At 46.2% G+C, this 23,286-nt stretch overlaps 1 protein-coding gene across 2 annotated transcripts in view; it reads left to right on the top strand.

The window, feature by feature from the left end:
- SMYD1 (SET and MYND domain containing 1) overlaps window positions 1-23,286 on the top strand; it is a 52,499-nt gene that overhangs the window by 24,293 nt on the left and 4,920 nt on the right. The window contains 6 exon segments of one of the 2 annotated variants that reach the window (NM_001160089.1): window positions 1,474-1,604; window positions 5,143-5,181; window positions 8,650-8,839; window positions 17,773-17,865; window positions 20,865-21,028; window positions 22,259-22,427. In NM_001160089.1, coding sequence (NP_001153561.1) covers window positions 1,474-1,604; window positions 5,143-5,181; window positions 8,650-8,839; window positions 17,773-17,865; window positions 20,865-21,028; window positions 22,259-22,427 — 786 coding nt within the window. 2 annotated transcript variants of the gene reach the window in all.

Here is a 23,286-nt window from a genome sequence, read left to right as displayed (position 1 = left end):
AACCACCGTCCAGCTGCTTTGGCACATAAAATTAACCTTCACAACTTCCCAGATATTATTTTATGCAATTTTTACAACATAAGATGAACCCTGTGATTTAACGTTCCTATTTTATAGAACAGAAAGCCTAGACCCAGAGAGGTTATGCACCTGCTAAAGATCACACAGTAAGCTGGTATCCAAGGAAGGACTAGAAACTGTCTGATGCCAGAGTTCTTACCCTTAGCAGTTAGGCTCCATGGCCTCAGGGTGAGTGGGTGTTATAGACTGATCCTGGGTATCCTTAAGGGGGACCGAGCACTATAGCCACAGGATGGTGTATTCACCAGGGTAGAGCTGAAAGGACCCAAAGAGATCATTTAGTCCAACTTTTTCAATCTGCAGATGAGTAAATGGGGCTCAGAGAAGAAATGCACCCAAGGTCTTGTGGCTTATTAGCAATACCAACAGGCTTAACTTCACGTACTTACTGAATGACTGATGAGATTGAATGGAGAAAGTGACTTTCCTCCAGTATCAATAATGAATAGCCATGTGCTCTACATATCATTACACGTCTTATATTATCATTATTGATAGCGTGCCTATATATATTATTTTATACATATAGCATAAATATGTGTGCAGTTATTAATGTATTCCAGGTTATATTTATTCTCATACATTCTTTTGTCTTTTTAGGGCTGCACCCATGGCATATGGAGTTTCCCAGGCTAGGGGTCGAATTGGAGCAGTAGCCACCAGCCTACACCACAGCCACAGCAACTCCAGATCCCAGCTGCATCTTTGACCTCTATTGCAGCTCTTGGCAATGCCGTATCCTTTAATCCACTGAGTGAGGCCAGGGATCAAACGGGCATCCACATGGATACTAGTTGGGTTCTTAACCTGCTGAGCCACAATGGGAATTCCTTATTCTTATACATGGTTTTTTTTTTTTTTTCAGTATCTGGAGAACTGATATTTGGAATCTGTTTCTACAAATAACTTTTTTTAAGGAAAAGGAACTAAATCAAATGCCATATAGATAGTAAACAATTTGACTTGCCTTGCCTTCAGAGATAAATGATGCATCTCTCAGATTTTAAAATTGTGGACAGGGAGTACAAGAGCTCCACCAGACATGGCTGGGAAGAGAGAGAAACCAAAATAGATACTGGGGAAGACTTAAGTGAGACCCAGATATAGGAAAAGGGAAAGGCTTTTCGGAACCAATATTTCCATCTTGGGCCTTTTTAGAACCCAGCTATTCAAGACTTTTAGAGTGGTGATGCATTTTAGCAAATACAAGACTTTCCCATGGTACTAACCTCAGGGTCATTAGGCGTCACACAGAGAACGGGAGACTGTTTTGCTTCCAGACTCTTTAAGTATTTCCAGGATGAGACCAGGTTTTCTGTTTTTCAACAGCTGAATTGTGTTCTGTGCCAAGTCTATGTCTGTGAGGTGACTCTCATCTTTTTCTCTGGACAGATTAACTGCAATGGTTTCACGCTCAGTGATCAGAGAGGCCTTCAGGCAGTAGGTGTGGGCATCTTCCCCAACCTGGGCCTGGTGAACCACAACTGTTGGCCCAACTGCACCGTCATCTTTAACAATGGCAAGTGAGTATGTCTTTAGCTTGGGTGGGTGTGATGAGGATGGAGAGACCTTATGGCACTGTCTCGCCACTTGACTTAAACCCCAAATCAACTGTTGAACCTGACCTAGCATGGATTTTGAAGGGACAGAAACTAGACATTGTGTTCTGGAATAATTGTGAATAGGAGACAAGTAATGAGGAAGCCAACAGAGAATCCCACATAAATAATTTCTGAGTCTTTGTGTGTTTCTTGAAGTTAGATGTATGAGATGAACTTGTAACAGTTACATATTTTAGAAGCTGAAGGCTGAGATTTTCTATCTAGAGGTCATTGCAGAACATCAGACAGTGGGAAGATGCTTGGCAGGAGCATGCCTTTGTCAACTTCCCAGCAGAAATCAGAAGGCATGTTCAGGGGCTACCCTGAGAGAATTTAATAAAAGGACAATGGACAGAAGTGTGGGTAGATGATGTTGCTAGACCCTGACGAAGAATGGTGAGATGTCCAGGGTTTAGCAACATCACAAAACTGTTATCACTGCTAGACTCAGAGGACAATGGAGGAGATACTGTTCTGCAGCTGATGAGAGCCGGAGCCATGGAAGGGCGTCCCCTCCACCAACCCAATAGCCTGGCTGTGCCTGTTGAAAAACCAGCAGAACCCTAGCAAGGCAGAGGATGAGCTAGCAGTCTACACACCCAATCTCTCTCTCCTCCCACCTTCTGTTCTGACATTGACCCCCCAACCAGAAGCCAGAGGGCAAAGGAGCCTGGTGGATGAAGCCCTCAGCAGCCAGTCCCCCACCCCTGGAAGGCACACATCAGGGACAAAGAATGAAAGAAAGATATTTAGGGTGGGGCACAGGTGGAGAAGAGTCAGCAAACAGGATGAGCCCCTCACTGGTCTGTGGCTCAGGCTGGGGGGGTGCTGGGGGCTTTGGGGGAATGAGGCATAAGCAATATTCCTTCTGCTCTTAGAGACAAAGGACAAGCTTTTTTTTTTTTTTTTTTTTTTTTTTTTTTTTTTTTTGCTTTTTAGGGCCACACCCCTGGCTTATGGAAGTTCGCAGGCTAGGGATTGAACTGGAGCCACAGCTGCTGGCCTACACCACAGCCACAGCAACATGGGATCCAAGCTACATCTGCAAGCTACACCACAGCTCAAGCAATGCCAGATCCTTAACCTACTGAGGGAGGCCAGGGGTCAAATCCACATGCTCATGATTACTAGACGGGTTCGTTACTGCTGAGCCACAACAGGAACTCTGGAAATAAGTGCTTATGACAGTGGCAAGTCGACTCTAAGCCATCAACAGCCAGCAGGTCTTCCCCCAAATGGAAGCTGAAGATAATGTTTTGTCTCATCCAAGAATTAAGCCTAAGCTACAACAGAGCGGGGACTCTGATTTCCCTTTACCTTCCTGTTTCTGGAAACAAGGGCTTTTAAGCACTTGGGAAAGTCATTCTAGCCTGGAAAGTTTATTTTGGACCTAGATGATAACCCTTTTGCAGTTGCGTTCCCCCCAAGCCTCTTGGGGGTCACTGACCTGGACCTGTGAATCCTTTCCAGAGGCACTGGTGCCCAGAGGCTCTTTGCCTGCTTGGCAAAGAGGATCAAATTCAGCCACATGAAGGGGCAGCTCTTTCTGGATACCCTCTCCTAAGCAGTCACGACCCAGAGCCCTCTTGTCACTTCATGTAACAGCTCTAGGAGCCTGGGGGTTCTTTCTTCAAATCATCGCCAGTGCCCGCTCTGGCTTCTGTGCATCCACTAATTTCCAGCAGCCACATTTTACCCAAGCTTCTTGGCTGTCCTGCAAGAAGAGATGATTTTGCAGTCACTGTCTAGCTGCCTGCTATAGTGGAAAGAACAGTGGACATGGTGTTAGGAGCCCAGTTTTAACCCCAGCAATTTGTCTGTCTGACCTGAGCGGCCCGTCTCCTGACACAGTTCAAATGCTTCCCAAGTTAGATAGCAAAAGACGCCACACTTAAATTGTCCAGGATGGTTTTTAATAGGATAATAATAGCATCCCACTTTATTATTATTATTATTATTATTATTTTGGCTTTTTGCCTTTTCTAGGGCCGCTCCCACGGCATATGGAGGTTCCCAGGCTAGGGGTCTAATCGGAGCTGTAGCCCCCCAGCCTATGCCAGAGCCACAGCAACAAGGGATCCGAGCAGTGTCTGCCACCTACACCACAGCTCATGGCAACTCCAGATCCTTAACCCACTGAGCAAGGGCAGGGACATGGTTCCTAGTCGGATTCGTTAACCACTTCACCACAACGGGAGCGCCCACATTTATTTATTTATTTTTTAGCATTCTACTTCTTTTGTTTTGTTTTTGTTTTTGTCTTTTTAGGGCTGCACCCGAGGCATGTGGAAGTTCCCAGGCTACGGGTGGAATTGGTACTGTAGCTGCAGGCCTATGTCACAGCCACAGCAACACAGGATCTGTAACCCATTGAGCAAGGCCAGGGATTGGATCCTTATCCTCATGAATACTAGTCAGATTCGTTACCTCTGAGCCATAATGGGAATTCCCTTTAGCACTCTACTTTTATGGGTTTTTTGGTAGGTTTTGTGTGTGTGTGTGTGTGTGTGTGTGTGTGTGTGTGTGTGTGTGTTTTGCCAAACCCATGGCATGTGGAAGTTTCAGACCAGGGATCGAACTTGTGCCATGGCAGTGACCCAAGCTGCTGCAGTAACAATGCCGGCTCCTTAACCCACTGCACTATAAGAAAACTCCTTAGCACTCTACATTTATTATTTTTTTATTTTTATATTTTTCTTTTTTTATGGCCACACCTGCAACATATGGAAATTCCTGGGTCGAATTGGAGCCCCATCTGCAACCTACACTGCAGTTTGCAAGCAACACCAGATCCTTAACCCACTGAGTGAGGCCAGGGATCGAACCCTCATCCTCACGGACACCAAGTTGGGTTCTTAACCTGCTGAGCCCCAACAAGAACTCCAGCACTCTCCTTTTATTTTTTAATTTTTAAAATTTTTTGGTCTTTAGTCCTTTTAGGGCTGCGCCTGCGGCATATGGAGGTTCCCAGGCTAGGGGTCTAATTGGAGCCATTTCTGCCGGCCTACACCACAGCCACAGCAACACCAGATCCGAGCCGCGTCTGCAAACTACACCATAGCTCACTACAACACTGGATCCTTAACCCACTGAGTGAGGCCAAGGATTGAACCCACAACCTCATGGTTCCTAGTTGGATTCATTCCCACTGCACCACGACGGGAACTCCTCCAGCACTCTCCTTTTAAATGCAGGTTACAGATGAGAACGCTGAGGCCCAGTGAAGGGAAGTAACCTGTCCAGGTTACTTTGAACCCGTAACTTCTCAGTCCAAAGCCAGTGCACTTTCCACTAAACCAGGCATCTGGCCGAGGGAGCCCAGCTAGGAGAGGCTGGGTTGGAGGTTGTTGCGGTGTCCAAGGCTTTGATTGCATGGCCTGGAATGCTGTGCATCCTTGCTAGCCGTATGGGAGGAGCCCATGGTAATGACTTCCATTTGGGTGTCTGTTTTGTTTTTCAGTCATGAGGCAGTGAAATCCATGTTTCACACCCAGATGAGGTGGGTCAGTCTTTGGAAATGTCCCTGCTCCTCTGACCCATCTCCCTCACGTGCCTGGTTTGCTGGGCTGCCCCTTCCCGAGATGCCTTGGCTGCTGTCTGTCCTCCCCCCGCCCCAAGAGTCTCATCTTTGCCCAATTCTCTATTTTTAATGCATTTACATAATCATTTTGTGTGATTTGTATGTAATCATTTTGTTCCTCACCCACCCCCGCCCCATGACTTGCCTTGCCTGTGCTTTATTTTGCTTCCTTTTTTTCTCTCTTTTCCTCCTCCTTTCTCTCTCTCCTCCAACCTCAAAGCATGACAGTCCCCTCTAATCCACCTCATCTTAGCAAAACCCCACATTGTCCCTCTAAACCCTGTTTACCGTGAAATGAGGATTGTTGATGTTAAAGACCTACTTAAGGACCGAGTGTGTGTTTATAACCTCCAAGTTCTCATGCTGACTGGTTCTGAAAATAGTACCCATAAACTGTGATACTGTTGATATATATTGATGGATAGCGTTCTCTTTATTGCTTCTGGCCAACTATGAATTAGGGGTTTAGGTTGTATTTTACTTTTGACTTTTCTTTCTTTCTTTTTTTTTTCTCTTTTTAGAGCTGCACCCATGGCATATGGAAGTTCCCAGGCTATGGGTTGAATGGGAGCTGTAGCCGCCAGCCTACACCACAGCTACAGCAATGCAGGATCCTTAATCCACGGAGCAGGGCCAGGGATTGAACCTGTGTCCTCATGGATACTACTTGGGTTTGTTACCACTGAGCCATGATGGGAACTACTTGACTTTTCTTAATGGCAACATCATGGCCCTAGATGGGTCTTTTTCTCAGGCCAGGCTTGAAAGTACTTGAAATGCTCTTTGGATTAACAACAAAATGCTACGTAAGAGTTTGGTGCATCTGAATCTATGTTAATGTGCATTGCACCTGACTTTGAGTGATTCCCATGATCTCCTGGGTTTGGTTTCACATTTGTAGAATAAAGGTCAAGATGAGAGTGTCTCTAGGGACCTTCCCAACTCTGTGGCTCTGGGCTTTGCCCATAGTCTCTACAAGGAATACTTAAACAAGTTGCCTACTTGTGGCTCAATTGGCTGAGCTACAGAATTGCCAAGCATTAGAGCTGGGCAGGGTCTGGGATCCAGAATGGAGTGCTGATCATCATTTATCCCCACAGTCCCAATTCCAGTTTAGGTAATTTGGGGCATATCTATGTGGATTTTTCAGACCTAAGTGATGTTAAATTCATTTGCTTTTGAAAACTGTTTAATATTGAAATAATTTGAGATACTCTGAGACTATAGGAATTGAGTTAACTATGATGAGAAGCAAAGCTACTGGACAACTCAATTGGCCACTGATTCCCTGTTGAATGAGGATGTGTCACTGGAGTGAACTGCCTCTGTGAAAGGGATGTAGGGGCAGAATTACTTACTTCTCCCACCAGAACCAAACAGCAGAGATCACACTCAACAGTGGCCCAGGAGTTTCTCCCATGCAAATCCTAAACTCAAGGGCATCAGTGCATCCCATTTCCTGTGTGTTGCAGACCCGGGAGGCAGACTGAAGACCATCAGGAGAGGCCAGTATGATGTGGCGAAGTGTGAATAGCTCTTGAGTTTTAATGTTGAAATGCTTTGGGACTTTGGGAGAAGTTGCTTCACCTCTCTGGGCCTCAGCATCCTCATTTTTGAAATGAGGCAGTTGATCCCCTGTGGCTGGGACCTACTAAGATTCTAAGTGGAGCTGGGAGTAGGATCCCTTTGCCCTCCTCTTCTTGCCTTTCAACCCTTCAGTAACAGATGTTGCTAAAAATTGGGGTGGAGTTCCCTGGGTGGTGCAGTGGCTTAAGAATCCAACTGCAATGGCTCGGGTTGCTGCAGAGGTGCAGGTTTGATCCCTGGCCCAGCACAGCGGGTTAAAGGATCCACCATTGCTGCAACTGGGTTTAGATCACAGCTGTGGCTTGGATTCAGTCCCTGGCCTGGGAACTTCCATATGCCACAGGTGCAGCCAAAACAGCAACAATGACAAAAATTTGGGATGGAAAAGAAAGGAAAGAAGGAACAAAAAAAAATGAACAAAAGGAAAGAAGGAACAAAAAAAGATGAACAAAAGGAAAGAAGGAACAAAAAAAGATGAACAAAAGGAAAGAAGGAACAAAAAAAGACGAATGGGCACTTAGATTTTGCCAGGCTCGATATAGTTGTGTATATAGAGTATATATAGTTGTATATCACATTTATTTGGCACATCTGTGTACCCCACTTTGAGAGAAGGTTCTTTAACCTTAAGTGGTCACCTCAGATGCCTGGACATGCATGTCACTGCCATTTAGCTGTTCCTTGATTTGTTGTCACCCCAGAGCCCATGAAAGGGGCTGCCTCTGACTGGGACCTTTCAGTGATGCCAGAATCTTGTCCTGCCTTTCAATAGTGTCTGAATCAGCCTTTCTGGGAGGTAAAGGACATGACCATGGACCTTTCTGCAGATGCTTTCCCAGCCCTCTGCATCCTACCGCTCATTCTCTGGGTGATGAGTTCCCTCTGGGCATTGAGGCCCCTGGATCCTGGGGAGATACAGGAGTATCTTGTATAGCTTAGGATCCATCTTGCTAGGCTCACCACTTTTCTGTAGCTTCTGGCCTCATGGATGGAAGATGCATGACTGAGAAGCCCACAGGCTTGTCTCCATCTGTCTGGCTTAGCTGGATGTCAGGTGTGCAGTGGGGTTTTGTCTTCAGCACAGTCTGCATCTATTACATGGTAAGGTGTGTAGTGATGTTAGTAATTGGAGAGTCAGGTCTAGGCTGGAAGGGGGTTGAAATGTTACCCACTCTTGCTAACTACTTTCAACCCAAAAGCCGTATCCCCCAGGATTTATTAGTGGACTAATAAAGAGCTGGCCTTTATTTGCCTTCAGAGCTCTCCAGGCATGTCACATAATGTAGGCCTGAACCATTGGGCTAAAGGTTAAGGTAAGAGAGGGCTTAGAGTTAGACTCGGACTGGGCAAGATTGTGGGTAACTGAATGTGTGTGTTTCTGAGAGAAGCAGTCCCAGACTAACCAGAAATGACTATTAAGTCTTCTCTGCTTTGAAGTTTTTGCTTTGTTATTTCTCCCTTCCTGTGTTACAGACAATCAGTTGCTAAATGCACAGGGATAATTTTACAGATGTGCAAGCTTTATATGCTCTTATGACCAAGCCCAGTCCTCTACTGGGGGTCTATTTGAGCTGATTCCAGAGCAATTAACTGAATGGAGGAGATTTGTTTGTTACAATGAGTTGAGCAAAACTATTCAGAAAACTGTGCTATGTATCACATTTCCCCCTTTTGGGGGAAATGGAGTTTTCTCAGAGTGTTAGTGGAAGTCATTGTCTTTGAGACTCAACTCCTTGAAATCTTGAAGAGCATATATACCAGCCTGGCTTTGATTGACTCTTTTCCTTTGCCCTGCTCCAGAATTGAGCTCCGGGCCCTGGGCAAGATCTCAGAAGGAGAGGAGCTGACTGTGTCCTACATCGACTTCCTTAACTTCAGCGAAGAGCGCAAGAAGCAGCTGAAGAAGCAGTACTACTTTGACTGCACATGTGAACACTGCCAGAAAGGGCTGAAGGACGACCTCTTCCTGGGGGTGAAAGACAACCCAAAGGTACACACAGTCCCAGTACTGGGGTGCTTGTGGCCATCTTCCCCAGGAGCTGGGCAAGGGTAGACGCCACAGTTCAATGGCACGCTTGCCATTATGGGTGGTGGACAGAGCACTGCAGAGAGGTCCCAGCTAGGGTTTTTGGGTTTTTTTTTCGGGGGGGGGGCATGGTGTGCATCAGCTTAATATGGATGGGATCTCAGTTCCTAGACCCGGGATTAAACCTGGGCCACAGTGGTGAAAGCACTGAATCCTAAACACTAGGCCACCAGGGAATTCCACCAGCTAGGGTCTTGGTTCCACCGCTTGTCAGGTATTTGAATTTGGGAAAGTTATTCAATTTTCTTATCTGTAAAATAGGAGTGATGGCACCCACTCCAAGGGGTTGTTAGGAGGGTTAAACAAGATGATATGTATAAAGGGAGCAACATAGAGAGTAGACACTCAGTAAATAGTAGTTCCTCTTCTTGCCCCTTTGCAGGTTAAGTGATGCTGAGAATTTCATATAGAGAGACCAGTGGGGCAAAGAGATTTACTGTCAGGTTATCACAAAGATATTCCTTGTCGCATGGAAATGGGCATTGTGGAGATGGGGCAATGTTTAGATCAGTTAATATGCATAAATTCCTGAGTAGCTGTTGCCTAGTTTATGGCAAAACCACTGAGCATCAGAAAACTTACTGAGGGGGATGTCAGGAGCTCAGCTGAATTTGGAGAGGCTAGGCTGCCAGATCTCAGAGTAGCCAATTAGAGCAGCAAGCCTTAATCACTCCCTATGATGGTATAAGGAAGAAGCTGAGACTGGAGTGGGCACCAACTCCCCCTTGTCCGTCCCCCCCCCCTCCCCCGTGCAAAGGCACACAGTCAGATAGATAGATTAGCATAGATGTGGGGGTCTCTTCACTGCTAAGGGATCCATAACAAAAGGCTCCAGAAGTTTTATGGACCCAGAGGTGTGTTTGGGGTGGGGGAGGTGGGCAAGAGAGAGAGTTGGGGAAAGGGCTGGGAGTGGAAAAGTGCAGGGTACTGAGTCAGAGTGGGGAAAAGTATCTTCAAATTTCCCCCCAACCTTCCCCCCCTTCCCAATAAGGAGGCTTCTGTAGAGGCGCCCGAAGAAGACCTCAGCTCAAGACCTCAGATGATCAACTATATACTTCAATTTAAAAAGAAGAGAGGAGTTCCCGTCGTGGCGCAGTGGTTAACGAATCCGACTAGGAACCATGAGGTTGCGGGTTCGGTCCCTGCCCTTGCTCAGTGGGTTAACGATCCGGCGTTGCCGTGAGCTGTGGTGTAGGTTGCAGACGCGGCTCGGATCCCGCGTTGCTGTGGCTCTGGCGTAGGCCAGTGGCTACAGCTCCGATTCGACCCCTAGCCTGGGAACCTCCATATGCCGCGGAAGCGGCCCAAGAGATAGCAACAACAACAACAACAAAAGACAAAAAAAAAAAAAATAAATAAATAAAATAAAATAAAATAAAAAGAAGAGAGATAGAGAGAAACCTAGAAATGAAACCACCTAGGCCAGGAATGCAAATATGCCAAGAGCATGACCTGAATCCTTGGCTGCAGTTTGCTTCATAGGCTGCCGCTCAGTAACCCTGGACCTAGTCTGGAGTGGGGAGGGCAGCTTTCCCCCAGCCTGTGAGGCCAGCCAGGTAGAGCCTTTGTGATTGCCTTTGGTCAGCTCTGAAAAAATAACATATAGGTTTTTTGATTCTTTGTTTGGCTGTGCCTATGGCATATGGAAGTTCCCGGGTGGGGATCGAACCTTCGCTACAGCTGTAACCAGAGCCACATCAGTGACAATGCCAGCTCCTCAACCTGTGAGCCACGAGGGCACTCCACACATAGTTTTTTGTTTGTTTGTTTTTAAAGGCTGCACCTGAGGCATATGGAAGTTCCCAGGCCAGGAACTAAATCCAAGCCAAAGCTTCGGTCTAAACTATAGCTGTGGCAATGCCAGATCCTTTAACTAGCTGCAGGGCCAGGGATTGAACCTGCACCCCCTCAGTGACCCACTTGGGGGTTTTTTAACCCACGTGGCCACAGCGAGAACTCCCACACTTGGGTTTTTAACAGTGAACCATACTCCTCAGGGGCTCGCCCAGCACTTCTATATATTTCAAAGTCCACCAGTGCATTTAAGATACAAATATACTTCTGAATGAATTTAAGTTCTGCATCCTATGTGTGAGCAGAAACTTGTCTCTGTTTAGAGCAAAGCCTACAAGCAAAACTGAGTTCTAGGTTCCTATGTGTGAGCAGAAACTTGTCTCTGTTTAGAGCAAAGCCTACAAGCAAAACTGACTTCTAGGTTCCTATGTGTGAACAGAAACTTGTCTCTGTTTAGAGCAAAAGCTACAAGCAAAACTGACTTCTGGATTCAGATGGTGGGACTCTTCTCAGTGATGTCATTCCTCCGTGGTGTCAGTGCTACTGCTCCGTAACTATTCCCCCACCCGTCTCATCTCTCTCTTTCATCCCCTGGCTATTCTAGACGGTTTTTTTTCGCCACTAACTTATTTTTATTCTTTTTGTGTGTGTGTCCATACCCGCAACATATGGAAGTTCCAGGGCCAGGAATCAAACCCGAGCCAGGAGTTCCCACTGTGGTGTGGTGGAAACGAACCCGACTAGTATCCATGAGGATTCAGGTTCAACCTCTGGTCTTGCTCTGTGGGTCAGGGAGCCAGCATTGTCATGAACTGTGGTGTAGGGTGCAGACTCGGCTCAGATCCTCATTGCTGTGGCTGTGGTGTAGGCTGGCAGATGCAGCTCTGATTTGATCCCTAGCCTGGGAACCTCCATGTGCCGAGAGTACGGCCCTAAAAAACAAAACAAAAACAAAACACCAAGCCACAGCAGTGGCAACGCCAGATCCTTAACCTCTAGGCCACTACGGAAATCCTGGAGGCTAAAATTTGAAATCAGGGTCCTGGCGGGGTCAGTTCCTCCTGAGGGCTGAGAAGGGGGTATCTGTTCTAGACCTTTCCTTGACTGGTGGATGGCCCTGGGCTTCTTGCATTGTCTTCCCCTCAGGCATGTCTCTGTCTCTTCATCCGGTGTTCTTTTTCTTTCTTTTTTTTTTTAATATCTTGGATGTTTTAATTCTTCAAGACAGGGCTACTCACCAGGAGTCTCTTTGGGGAATTTTTCTTTCTAAGCACTTTCTGAACACCAGTAACGACCTTGTCTTAACTAATTACATTTGCAATAACCCTATCTCCAAATCAGGTGACATTCCGAGGTGCTGGGAGTTAGGATGGCAACACATGAATTGAATTTGGGGGGCATGCAGTTCTACTCATAACATCAGGTAGCTCCCGTTTATGAAAATTCAAAGGGACACATGCAGTCACACTCACACACACAGAGGCAAGTGTCCACATGAATGTGCCAGCAGAGTGGGTCTCTAGACGGATGGAAGGAGGAGGAAGCCGTAACCAATGGATCAATGGTGACTGGTATGGATAAGCTCAGGGCAACGCCGGATCCTTAACCCACTGAGCAAGGCCAGGGATGGAACCTGCACATGGTTCCTAGTCAGGTTCATTAACCACTGCGCCATGACAGGAACTCCCGGAAAACAACCTCTTTTTAAGAACCAAAGGCTCTCTACTCCAGGAAATGTATACTGGCAAGGTTGTGGGAGGCACTGAGCACAGGACCATAGAAACTACAGAAAAGAATAAGCGACCAGGTCTGCCCTCACCCTGACCTTCCAGAACCTGCGGATAACAGGTGTCTTGTAGGCAAACCAGCCAGCCTTCCCTCTTGCTGCCTGGCCCTGAGTATTTGTTTGGTAACTTGCTTCTACCACTACCTAGTTTTTTTTTGTCAAGGGGCCAGACCCTCTTTCCTCCCTTCTGAATTACATGAAGCACTTGGGTAGTCATTTTTCTATATCTCTTGATGGTTTCCTGAAAATTCCTACAGTTAAGTAAGTGATGTGTGGCTGTTAGTTCCTATCCCTTCACTTTATTTTATTTTTGTCTTTCTAGGGCCACACCCCTGGCATATGGAAGTTCCCAGGCAAGGGGTCCAATTGGATCTGCAACTGCCCGCCTACACCACAGCCACAGCAACATGGGATCTGAGCCAAGTCTGTGACCTACACCACAGCTCACGGCAACACCAGATCCTTAACCCACTGAGTAAGGCCAGGGACTGAGCCCAAGTCCTCATGGGTACTAGTCAGATTCATTACCACTAAACCATAATGGGAACACTGAAAAACTTTTTATGATTTTTATATTAAATTGAGTTTCTCTATTAAAGAACTAACTCAAAATAAAAATAACCAAAACAACTGAGCAGAAAAAAAATTGAGTATAACTTTTTAAACGCAACTGTACCTGAAGGCATAATAAAAGGCCATTATGATGTAATGGAAAGAATCCTGGAGAAAGGTCACAGTTCTGGCTGTGACCCTGAATGTTTGAGCTTGGACAAGTCTCTTCCATGTGGGCCTCAGTTTCCTTATCTGTAAAATGGGGCATTGGACTAACTTATTATCAGTTCCTTCAAGCTTTTCTATCTGTGATGTCATCACAGTTGCTTTTCTTTCTCTTACAAATATTGCTTTATCCCATATATATATATATATATACACACACATATACATATATATACATATACATATATATACATATACATATATATATATATATTATATGCCTGGATAAAAATAAAAGCCAAATGTCTTAAGAATGAGCAAATAACACCAATTTTCCTCAGCTGTAGCTTTGGACCCTCCTTGTTTAGGCTGCTCGGTACTTTTTTTCCCTCTCTCTCCAGCCCTTACCCATGGTTTTCACAATAGGAATATGCTAATTTTTCAAGGTTGGGGAGCCAACCTCTCTCTCTCACCTCCCCATTCTCTTTTGGCTCCTCCCTCTTTCCCTCAGGCTCCTCTCCCTTTCCCTCAGGCTCCTCCCATTTCCCCTCAGGCCCCTCCCCCTTTCCCTCAGGCTCCTCCTTCTCTCTTCCTCTCCCTTTTTTTGGTGATGCTCCTGGAGAGGGGAGCCTCTTTCTGCAGAGTTCCTCCAATCCTGTTTGCAGATCAGGTTTTCCTGCCTTTACTCTGAAAAGACAGCCATGTGGAATAGCCCACTTCCCTTCTCAGAAGAGCTTTATCACATGTTGCCTGCGTCAATTAACAACCTTTCAGCCAGGTTGTTTGGGGATCCTTGGCCGTTGCCTCCTTAAAAAAATTTGTTTTGCTCCCAGAGGTTAAAGTTACACTATTCCTTACAACATCAAATTGGGCAAGACCTTTATTAATACCTAACAGCTTGGTATTCTCTGAACCTAGCCTGCAAACTATTGATTACTCCAGAAGATTCACTAAGAAGTCTGAGTTTTAAAGATGATGGAATTTACAGTAGATTCGACACCAGTAGTCCTAAACTAGATGTGATTTATGAGCCAACACTTGGGCAGCAAATGCATGAAACTAAAAATAAAGGTTTGAGAGATTGGAGACACAGCCCGGACCAGCAGTTGCAGAACTCCATACAACCAGTCAAGACATGGACCTTTCTCCCTAATGAGCTTGATTCCAAGGGGCTTAGGAAAGCAGATATGCATGGAAATGACTAGTCTGGAACCAAGACATGATCTTTTAAATAAGGGAGGGCTGAGTAATACTTGGGTTGGCAGCCAGAAGCCAGAAATCTCAGCCAAATCAAATGTCAAGGTGAAGGTGGCCAGGAGAAGTCAGCACAGATGGATGCATCAGTTGTTGGGGTCAGGCTCTGAGACAAGTGCAGGCAGACATGCAAAAGGATGGCAGGGAGGCCCAGGTACAGGAGGATATGGAAAGGAAGGTAATCAGAATTGTAGGGATAATCAAGAACACTGCAGAAGCTGAAGTAGGTGAGGTGGGAGGAGAATAAATATAATCCTACGTCCTTAAGGGATCCTGACCCCGAAGTAAGCTTTCCTGGCCAGGGGCTCTGCTATTACAATACTGCAGAGCTGGCTCAAGACAGCTGGGAACCTGAGGGAAGAGCCTTATCTCCATCTGTAAAAGGCGGGGGGGGGGAAATATATATATATTTTAAAATTTATTTTATTAAAGGATAGTTGAATTAAAATGTGTTAATTTCTGGTGTACAATGTGATTCAAAGTGATATAGATATAATAGCGGGGAGTTCCCATCATGGCTCAGTGGTTAACAAATCCCACTATGAACCATGAGGTTGTGGGTTTGATCCCTGGCCTTGCTCAGCGGGTTAAGGATCCGGTGTTGTGGTGAGCTGTGGTGTAGGTCGCAGACTCGGCTCAGATCTGCATTGCTGTGGCCGTGGTGTAGGCCAGCAGCTACAGCTCCGATTAGACCCCTAGCCTGGGAACCTCCATATGCTATGGGAGCGGCCCAAGAAATGGCAAAAAGACAAAAAAAAAGTGATATAGATATAATAGCTTGCATCTGCTAACCCCAAGCTCCCAATTCTTCCCTCCCCCCACCTTGGCAACCACAAGTCTGTTCTCTGAGTCTGTTTCTGTTTCATAGACAAGTTCATTTGTGTCATTTTAGAGTCTATGTGTAAGTGGTATCATACGGTTTTTGTCCTTTGCTCTCTGACGTAGTAGGAGAATCTCTAAGTCCATCCACATTGCTGCAAATGGCATTATTCTTTTTTTATGACTGAGTAGTATTCCATTTGTATATATGTACCACATCTCCTTTATCCATTCATCTGTCAGTGGATATTTAGTTTATTTCCATGTCTTGGCTATTGTAAATAGTACTGCTATGAATATAGGGGTGCATTTATCTTTTCGAATTACAGTTTTTGTCTGGATATATTTGCCCAGGAGTGGGATTGCTGGATCATATGGCAACTGTAGTTTTATTTTTCTGAGGAAACCTTCCCATACTGTTTTCAATAGTGGTTGGAATAGTTTACATTCATGAGGGTGTATTTTTAGGGAACATATGCCCATTCTTCTGCTATTTTTGGTAGTTTAGTGAAGGTGAGCCCAAAAAACAATGTAAGCAGCAAGTCTGAACAGAACTAATGGTCCCAGTTCCTTATGGTGGAAAAATTGGACAACTGGAGATTTGATAAATTTAGTTATTCTCACTTCATACAGTGGAAAACTCTACAGTTATTAAAGAGGCAGTATAGGTATTTTAATAATTATGTGGAAAAATATTCACAATCTACTGAGTGAAAAGAAACATGCAATAGACAGAAATACAGTATTATTCCAGTTAGAAAAAAATTGGGGAGTTCCTGTCGTGGCTCAGCTGAAACAAATCTGACTAGGATCCTTGAGGATGTGGGTTCGATCCCTGGCCTTGCTCAATGGGTTAAGGATGTGGAGTTGCCGTGAGCTGTGGTATAGGTTACAGATGCAGCTCAGATCTGGCATTGCTGTGGCTATGGTATAGGCTGTCAGCTATAGCTCCAATTCGACTCCTAGCCTGGAAACTTCCATATGCCATGGGTGTGGCCCTAAAAAAAAAAAAGCAAAAAAAAAAAATCGATGCTATTGACATATACACACTTATGCATGTGTGTACATACTGGACAGCAATTTAGGCAGCACACACTGATACGGTCATATAGACACACTATTGCTGTGTTTGTACCTTTGATCTGTCAGTGCTTTTCCTGTACCAGTTGTTAAATATTTTAATATTTTTCCTGGTTATCTGTATTAGAAAATACTCCTCAACATGCTGTGTCCATCTTTAAGTGGGTTCTGGGGATTTCTAATTTTTTCTCCATACCTTTTTTTCATATGTTTAGTTTTGTGAAGCTTGGATGTGTTAATTATACAGTCAGAATAAATAATAAGTTATTTTTATTTTGGAGCAAAGTTAGATTTGCCTAAGCAAGACAAATATTTTTTCAGAAAAGAGCTTCTGATATGGGTAAGCATAGCAAGCAAACTTTTCATTGGTTCTTTGTCTTCAAAATTATAATGTCCTTATGGCAACTGGCTTTTTTTTTTTTTTTTTTTTTTTTTGGTCTTTTTAGGGCCGCACCCTTGGCATATGGAGGTTCCCAGGCTAAGGGTCGAATTGGAGCTGTCGCCACTGGCCTACGCCACAGACACAGCCATGCCAGATCCGAGCCACCTCTGCAACCTACGCCATAGCTCAGGGCAATGCTGGATCCTTAACCCACTGAGCGAGGCCAGGGATCGAACTGCATCCTCATGGATACTAGTCAGGTTAATTTCTGCTGAGCCATGATGGGAAGTCTGCAGCTGGCTTCTTAATTATGGTACCTCAAATATCAAAACCACATTTTTTTTAAAACAAGATCACCAGACTGCTTAGGCAAATGTAGGAAGCCTAGTGGGTATAGATTTCACAGAAACAGCTGACAAGTTCATATTTCCTTGCTCTAGACTCTTGGACAAGTTGACAGCCCATAGCCATAGGTCCTCTTTAATGAGCTCCAGTGCCGAACTGGAGTATGATTTTTTTGGTCAAGCCCTTGGCCTCTGCCCTCAGCCTCGTGCTGGCCAGTATTAAAGTCAATGCTTTGGATGGAGGCAACAATTCAAGTGCATATCTGTGGACTACGTAGTTGCTTGAAACAAAGAGGAAGAGTGGCAAATACTTGGGATGATGAAGGAATGAGAATCCAGAACACCAGAGAAAACACAACAGGGATTCCTGTCAGATTCTGCACTGGGACCCAAAAGCCCAAGCCTGAGCATGGGGTGGGGACAAGTGCCCAGCAGCAAGGCTCTGGGGCTTGGCCAATGGGAAAGGCCACACGAGTCAGAAGCATGATGAAGGAACTGAAAAAGCTATGGGCGTTTGAGCTGCATTTACAGAAATGAAGCATTCCCTGTGAGGGAGGCATTCATCTTGTACTTCAGTGAATATCAAAGATGGCAGCTGTTCAGAGATGCAATGGGTTGCCTCATGAAGGGCTTTCCAACTCAACGTCCCTCTGTTTTCCAGCCTTCTCAGGAGGTGGTAAAGGAAATGATACAGTTCTCCAAGGATACACTGGAAAAAATTGACAAGGCTCGCTCTGAGGGTTTGTACCATGAGGTAAAAATCCATTTTTATAGGGGATGGGGTCTGGGAGGAGGGCAGAAATGTCTCTAGTGAGGGAGGGGATGGGGGTGAAGATACAGAGGCTACTGAGCAGATTGTTTTTTTGGAAGATGTTCCCTGGTTGAGACCAGGACTCTTCTTGCCCTGAAGCATTTAGGACCTTTTAGGGGTGTGTTCTCAGTGACTCTTCAACTCACAGAAACCGGGTTTGAGGAGAGCACAGGCAGGGGGCTGTGATACCTCAGCTTGGCATCAGGGATAGAGGAACAGAGATGACAGTGGGCGACCTGCTTTCCTGTAATCAAATGCATGTCCTGGCTACAGTTTCCAGTCTCTGTGAACTGTGCCTCAACCCTGGCTCTCGAAGCTCCAGGAGTTCTCTACACTAGCATCACTGAAAACTCCTGATGCTCAGACCTTGACCAGGGGCAATTTTACCAGAATCTCTTGGGGTGGAACCCAGACATCACAGTTTTTAAAACTGCCAAGTGATTTCAGCTGCTAAGGTGGAGGCCCACTGCCAGCCCTGGCCCGCGAGCAGGGGCTTACCTTGAATTCACCCAGCCAGCCTGCTCGGTATGCAGGTTCCTCTGCTCTCCCGCTAAGATGTGAGCCATCCAGGATGCAACAGAACACAGGGACCCTGAATCAGTTTCTTTCCTCCTTCGTTCCTTCTCTCTTCCTTCCTTCCTTCCTTCCTTCCTTCCATTTCCTCCCTCCCTCTCTTTCTTCCTTCCCTCCTTCCTTCCTTCACTGCAGCGTGCAGTGGCTTGTTGTGGGATCTCAGTTCCCAGACCAAAGATTGAACTCAGGCCACAGCCATAAAAGCGCTGAGTCCTGATAACCACGAGGCCACTGAAAGTTCCATCAGCCAGTATTTTTTTCCCCAAGTTCTTTAAACAATTTGGATAGCTGGGTTTGGTTGCCACCACGACATGGCAATGTGGGAGGTTTTTTGGTTTTGTTTTGTTTTGTTTAATGGAAGTGCCCAGGCCAGGGACTAAATCAGAGCTATGCCTGTGGCAAGGCCAGATCCTCTAACCCACTATATCAGGCCGGGGATCGAATGAGCTCCTCTGCTGTGACCCGAGCTGCTGCAGTCGGATTCATAACCCATGGCACCATGGCAGGAACTCCAGTATGGGAGACGAATTTCTGTTCATTGCAATCTGTTTTTCCCTTATCATTAGTCTCCTCCCCTGCCCCTTCATTGTCCATTTTTGAACTCTTGCTGGGGTGACCAACACAAGACATGCTCCTTGCCTCCCAGGAGTTCTGTCAGGTGGGGAAGAGGGTCCCATGGACAAAGCGTTGCTGAACAATATGGAAAACCTATGGCAGAGGCTCAAGGCTGGAGCTGGAGCGAGCAGGGGGCCCTGGCTAGTTCCAATCCTCTGTCCTCTCTTCCTCGTCCTTTCTCCTCTTCTTCACTCAAGCTTGGCAGGGCTGGGAGTAGGGCTGGATGCCTCCCATGGGCTCAAGAGAATTGTCTTCAGGATGGATCGATTGCCAGCTCCCATTTCATCCCCCCGCTGCCAGTTGTCTCACAGGCCTCTGGGAGACTCTTGGAGAAAATTGTCCTCCACTCAACTTGAAATAGAAAGAATTGTGTGACATTTCTCTCCTGAGAGCAGCAAGGGAAAGAGAGGAGGGCTATAAACCACTAAAATCTAGAGACCACCTGACTTTGTAGGGTGCAACCAAGCTATGTCTACACCTGAGTCGGTAGGAGAAGGATGACTCCAAGCAACTTGGGGTCAGGCCCTTCTTCTTCCTCACCAGGACCAATGTGGCATCTTCCTGGTGGGCCTCCTGCCTCTCTTTCTGCAGGTCCATCCTGTACACTTCTAGCAGGGCCTGACTGTCTGGCCTCACTGTGTCTAAGGCCCACCCTGGGGCATATATGAACGGCAGATGCCAGATCCCTTCCCCATTCAGTTTCAATTGGCCTCGGGTAGGACTCAGACATCGGGATTTTAAAAAGCTCTCCAGGAGTTCCTATTTTGATTCAGCGGGTTAAGAAACTGACTTGTACCCATGAGGATGCAGGTTCGATCCCTGGAGTCACTCAGTGGGTTAAAGGACTCGCTGTAGGTTGCAGACGTGGCTGGAATCTGGCATTGCTATGGCCGTGGTGTAGGCCGTTGGCTAGGCTCAGATTCTACCCTTAGCCTGGAAAATTCTATATGCCGCAGGTGTGGTCCTAAGAAGACTTAAAATCAAATCAAATCAAAACAAATCAAAATCAAAATCTCTCCAGGTGATTTCTAAGCACAGCCATGATGGAGAATCATGGGAGTGATGGTTAATATAAAGCTCTGCTGCTGGATTTGACCCCTTGCTCCATTGTTCCCTGTGTAACTTGCAAAGCACGTACCCTTTCTGTGTTTCAGTTTCCTCATCTGGTGAAATGGGAATATTAGTATATCCTTGCATTGTTGTGAGGGGAAGGAAATATATAGATATGAATATGGCTTTCGTAACCCCCTGCCACGCAGTGACATATGAGAACTCCTCATTCTGCCATGTCAGCTGGGTCTCCCACTGTTACCCTCTCCATCCCTGTATCTTAGCCAAACAGGACCATTTTGCTGTTCAGACCACAAACTGGCTCTCTCCCATCTCCGTCAGCCTTTTCCTCAATCTTCAAAGAATGAGTGTCCAGAGTTCCCTTCGTGGCTCAGCGGTTAATGAACCCGACTAGGAACCATGAGGATGCGGGTTCGATCCCTGGCCTTGATCAGTGGGTTAAGAATCCGGTGTTGCTGGGAGCTGTGGTATAGGTCACAGACACGGCTCGGCTCCTGTGGTGCTGTGGCTGTGGTGTAGGCGGCAGCTGTAGCTCCGATTTGACTCCTAGCCTGGGAATCTCCATAAGCTGCAGGTGCGGCCCTTAAAAAAAAAAAAAAAGAAAAGAAAAGACCCAGTGTCCAACACCATTGTGAATCTTCCCTATGTGAATTAAGCCTATGCTCTGGTCCTGTGTCTCCTAGGTTGTGAAATTATGCCGAGAGTGCCTGGAGAAGCAGGAGCCAGTTTTTGCCGACACCAACATCTACACGCTGCGCTTGCTGAGCATTGTTTCCGAGGTCCTCTCCTACCTGCAGGCCTTTGAGGAGGCCTCACACTACGCCAGGAGGATGGTGGATGGCTATATGTAGGTGACACCCCTGGGTCTCAGCTAGTCTCTTGGAAATGGGTCTGTTCCAGGAATGGCGAAGAGATGGCTTACATGTTACCACCTCTCCCTCCTGTGCCCACAGCAGGCATTAGGAATCAATCACCATCCTCTTTACTACTGAGCCTTTTTATCGTGATGTTCTGGGCAATAATAACCAAATATTCAGATTTGATACCTGAGATGAAAGCTGTTTGTTATCCCCATTTCTCAACTCCTCCAGCTCATCTATTGCTTGGGTGGCATCTTCTACTTTTGATTTCTTTGAGGCTAAATCTGGCTTGATTTTTAAGTGCTTGGAAAAGTTTTTTTGTCCCCCTCCTAAGGATCAACAGAGACAATCTGTCAGGTTTAGATTTAATTTAAAAAAAAAAAGAAAAGAAAAAAAGAGGTGTCAGCCATCCTTGCTTGTAAATTATCAAAATGCAACTCCCTTGCCTGCCCTCGCTAATGTCCTATTTTGTGTCTTGTGTCCACAGTGGTATGTGAATTGGTATTTATGGCCAAATGAATAAGATGGCACAAGAAAGCTGTTTTTTGTTTTGTTTTGTTTTGTTTTGTTTGAGTGGAGGTTAGAAACAAAATCTGGGAAAGCTGTACAAGATGCTAAGAGGAAGCCCTGTTCAAAGGGTGCCAAGGAACTGAAAATAAAACTTTGTCCCAGAAGGACATTCAAATTATTTCCCCCCCATGAACTTCCTACCTCTTTCCAAGAAGAGGACTGGCATGCTTCTGAAGGCTCCCAGCTTCCCGTACTCCAGTACAGAGCACAATCCTGACCCTGTTTCCCCATGAGAGCTTGGCTCGGTGGCTCAGGTCAGAGTCTCAGATCTTACAGCCTTGGAATGTGGGGTGTTTGGCATCTCGCTGCATCTCTGTGTGCTTCAGTCTATCCTTCATGGTGGGTGCTTCATGGCACTGGTGAAAGAGCTGATGGACTTGATCAGTGATGTCACTTTAATTATTTTTCTGCTTCTCCATGGCATATGGAGTTCCTGGGCCAGGGATCAGATCTGGCGGGACTAGTAGCTGGGACGCCTTCCCTGTGCCAGGGGGATCAGATCTGCCTTCTGACACTGCAGAGAAGCTGCTGATCCCATTGAGCCACAGCAGGAACTCCAGGGAGGTAACGTTAGAAGCCATCAAAGGCTGTGCAGAGACAAGGCAGGTTGGGAATACATTTTATGATTCTTTGCAATGCCCTGACAGGAAACTCTACCACCCCAACAATGCCCAGCTGGGCATGGCCATCATGCGGGCAGGGCTGACCAACTGGCATGCTGGCAACATCGAGGTGGGCCACAGCATGATCTGCAAAGCCTACGCCATTCTCCTGGTGACACACGGACCCTCCCACCCCATCACCAAGGACTTGGAGGCAAGTGGCATCTTGGGGTTGCTCTGGGCTCTCTGAAGAGGGAGGCTGAGTTCTAGACTCTGCTTTTGGAAAGACCAGAGACTGCCTGCTCGACCTGAAGGGAATTCAGAAATGCTTAATGTACTCCTTTTGTTTTATATTTGAGAAAACCAAGGCCCAGGGAAGGGGAGTGATCTGTCCCTAGTCATTAGGTTAGTGGACAGGGAAGCTGAGACTTGAACCTTGGATGCTCCCAGCCTGGACTGAGAAAACCTAAATGATGGTGTGCATGTGTGTCTGTGTGTGCGGCAGGTGGGTTAGCAGATGTGGGGCCGCATGGCATGGAGTCAGGGAGCACAGGCCCTGGAATTCCAGCCACACCACTTTCCCGCCATGTGACAGCAAATTTCGTCTTCTCCTCAGTGAAGTGAAATAGGGTTGTGACAAGGGTTCCATGAGTTAAGGTGTGAAAAACTCTTAGAACAGTATCTCGTGAATGGTACCCTCTTCACAGCTGCTGGTTTCCTTTGTGCTCTGAGGGCTACTTTATTTTTTTCTTTATAGGGCCATACCTGGGCATATCAAGTTCCCAGACTAGAGGTTGAATCAGAGCTGCAGCTGCCATCCTCTGCCACAGCCACGGCAACACCAGATCTGAGCTTCGTCTGCAATGTCGGATACTTAACCCACTGAGCAAGGCCAGGGATTGAACCTGCATCCTTGTGTTCTTAACGCACTGAGCTACAGTGGGAACTTCTGAGGGCTAGTTTATTTGAAAGTCATAGGGTTCAAAGAACTGTCCCCAGGCAGTAGCACAGGGAAAGAGGGCAGACTTGTCATAGAATGTACAAGAAAACTAACTTTATGTCAGTATGTTAAG

Source organism: Sus scrofa, chromosome 3 (assembly GCF_000003025.6).
Source record: "Sus scrofa isolate TJ Tabasco breed Duroc chromosome 3, Sscrofa11.1, whole genome shotgun sequence".
In the NCBI taxonomy this organism is placed as follows: Eukaryota; Metazoa; Chordata; class Mammalia; order Artiodactyla; family Suidae; genus Sus; species Sus scrofa.
The sequence above is the reverse complement of the archived record's forward strand: the minus strand, read 5'-3'. Positions and strand labels throughout refer to the sequence as shown.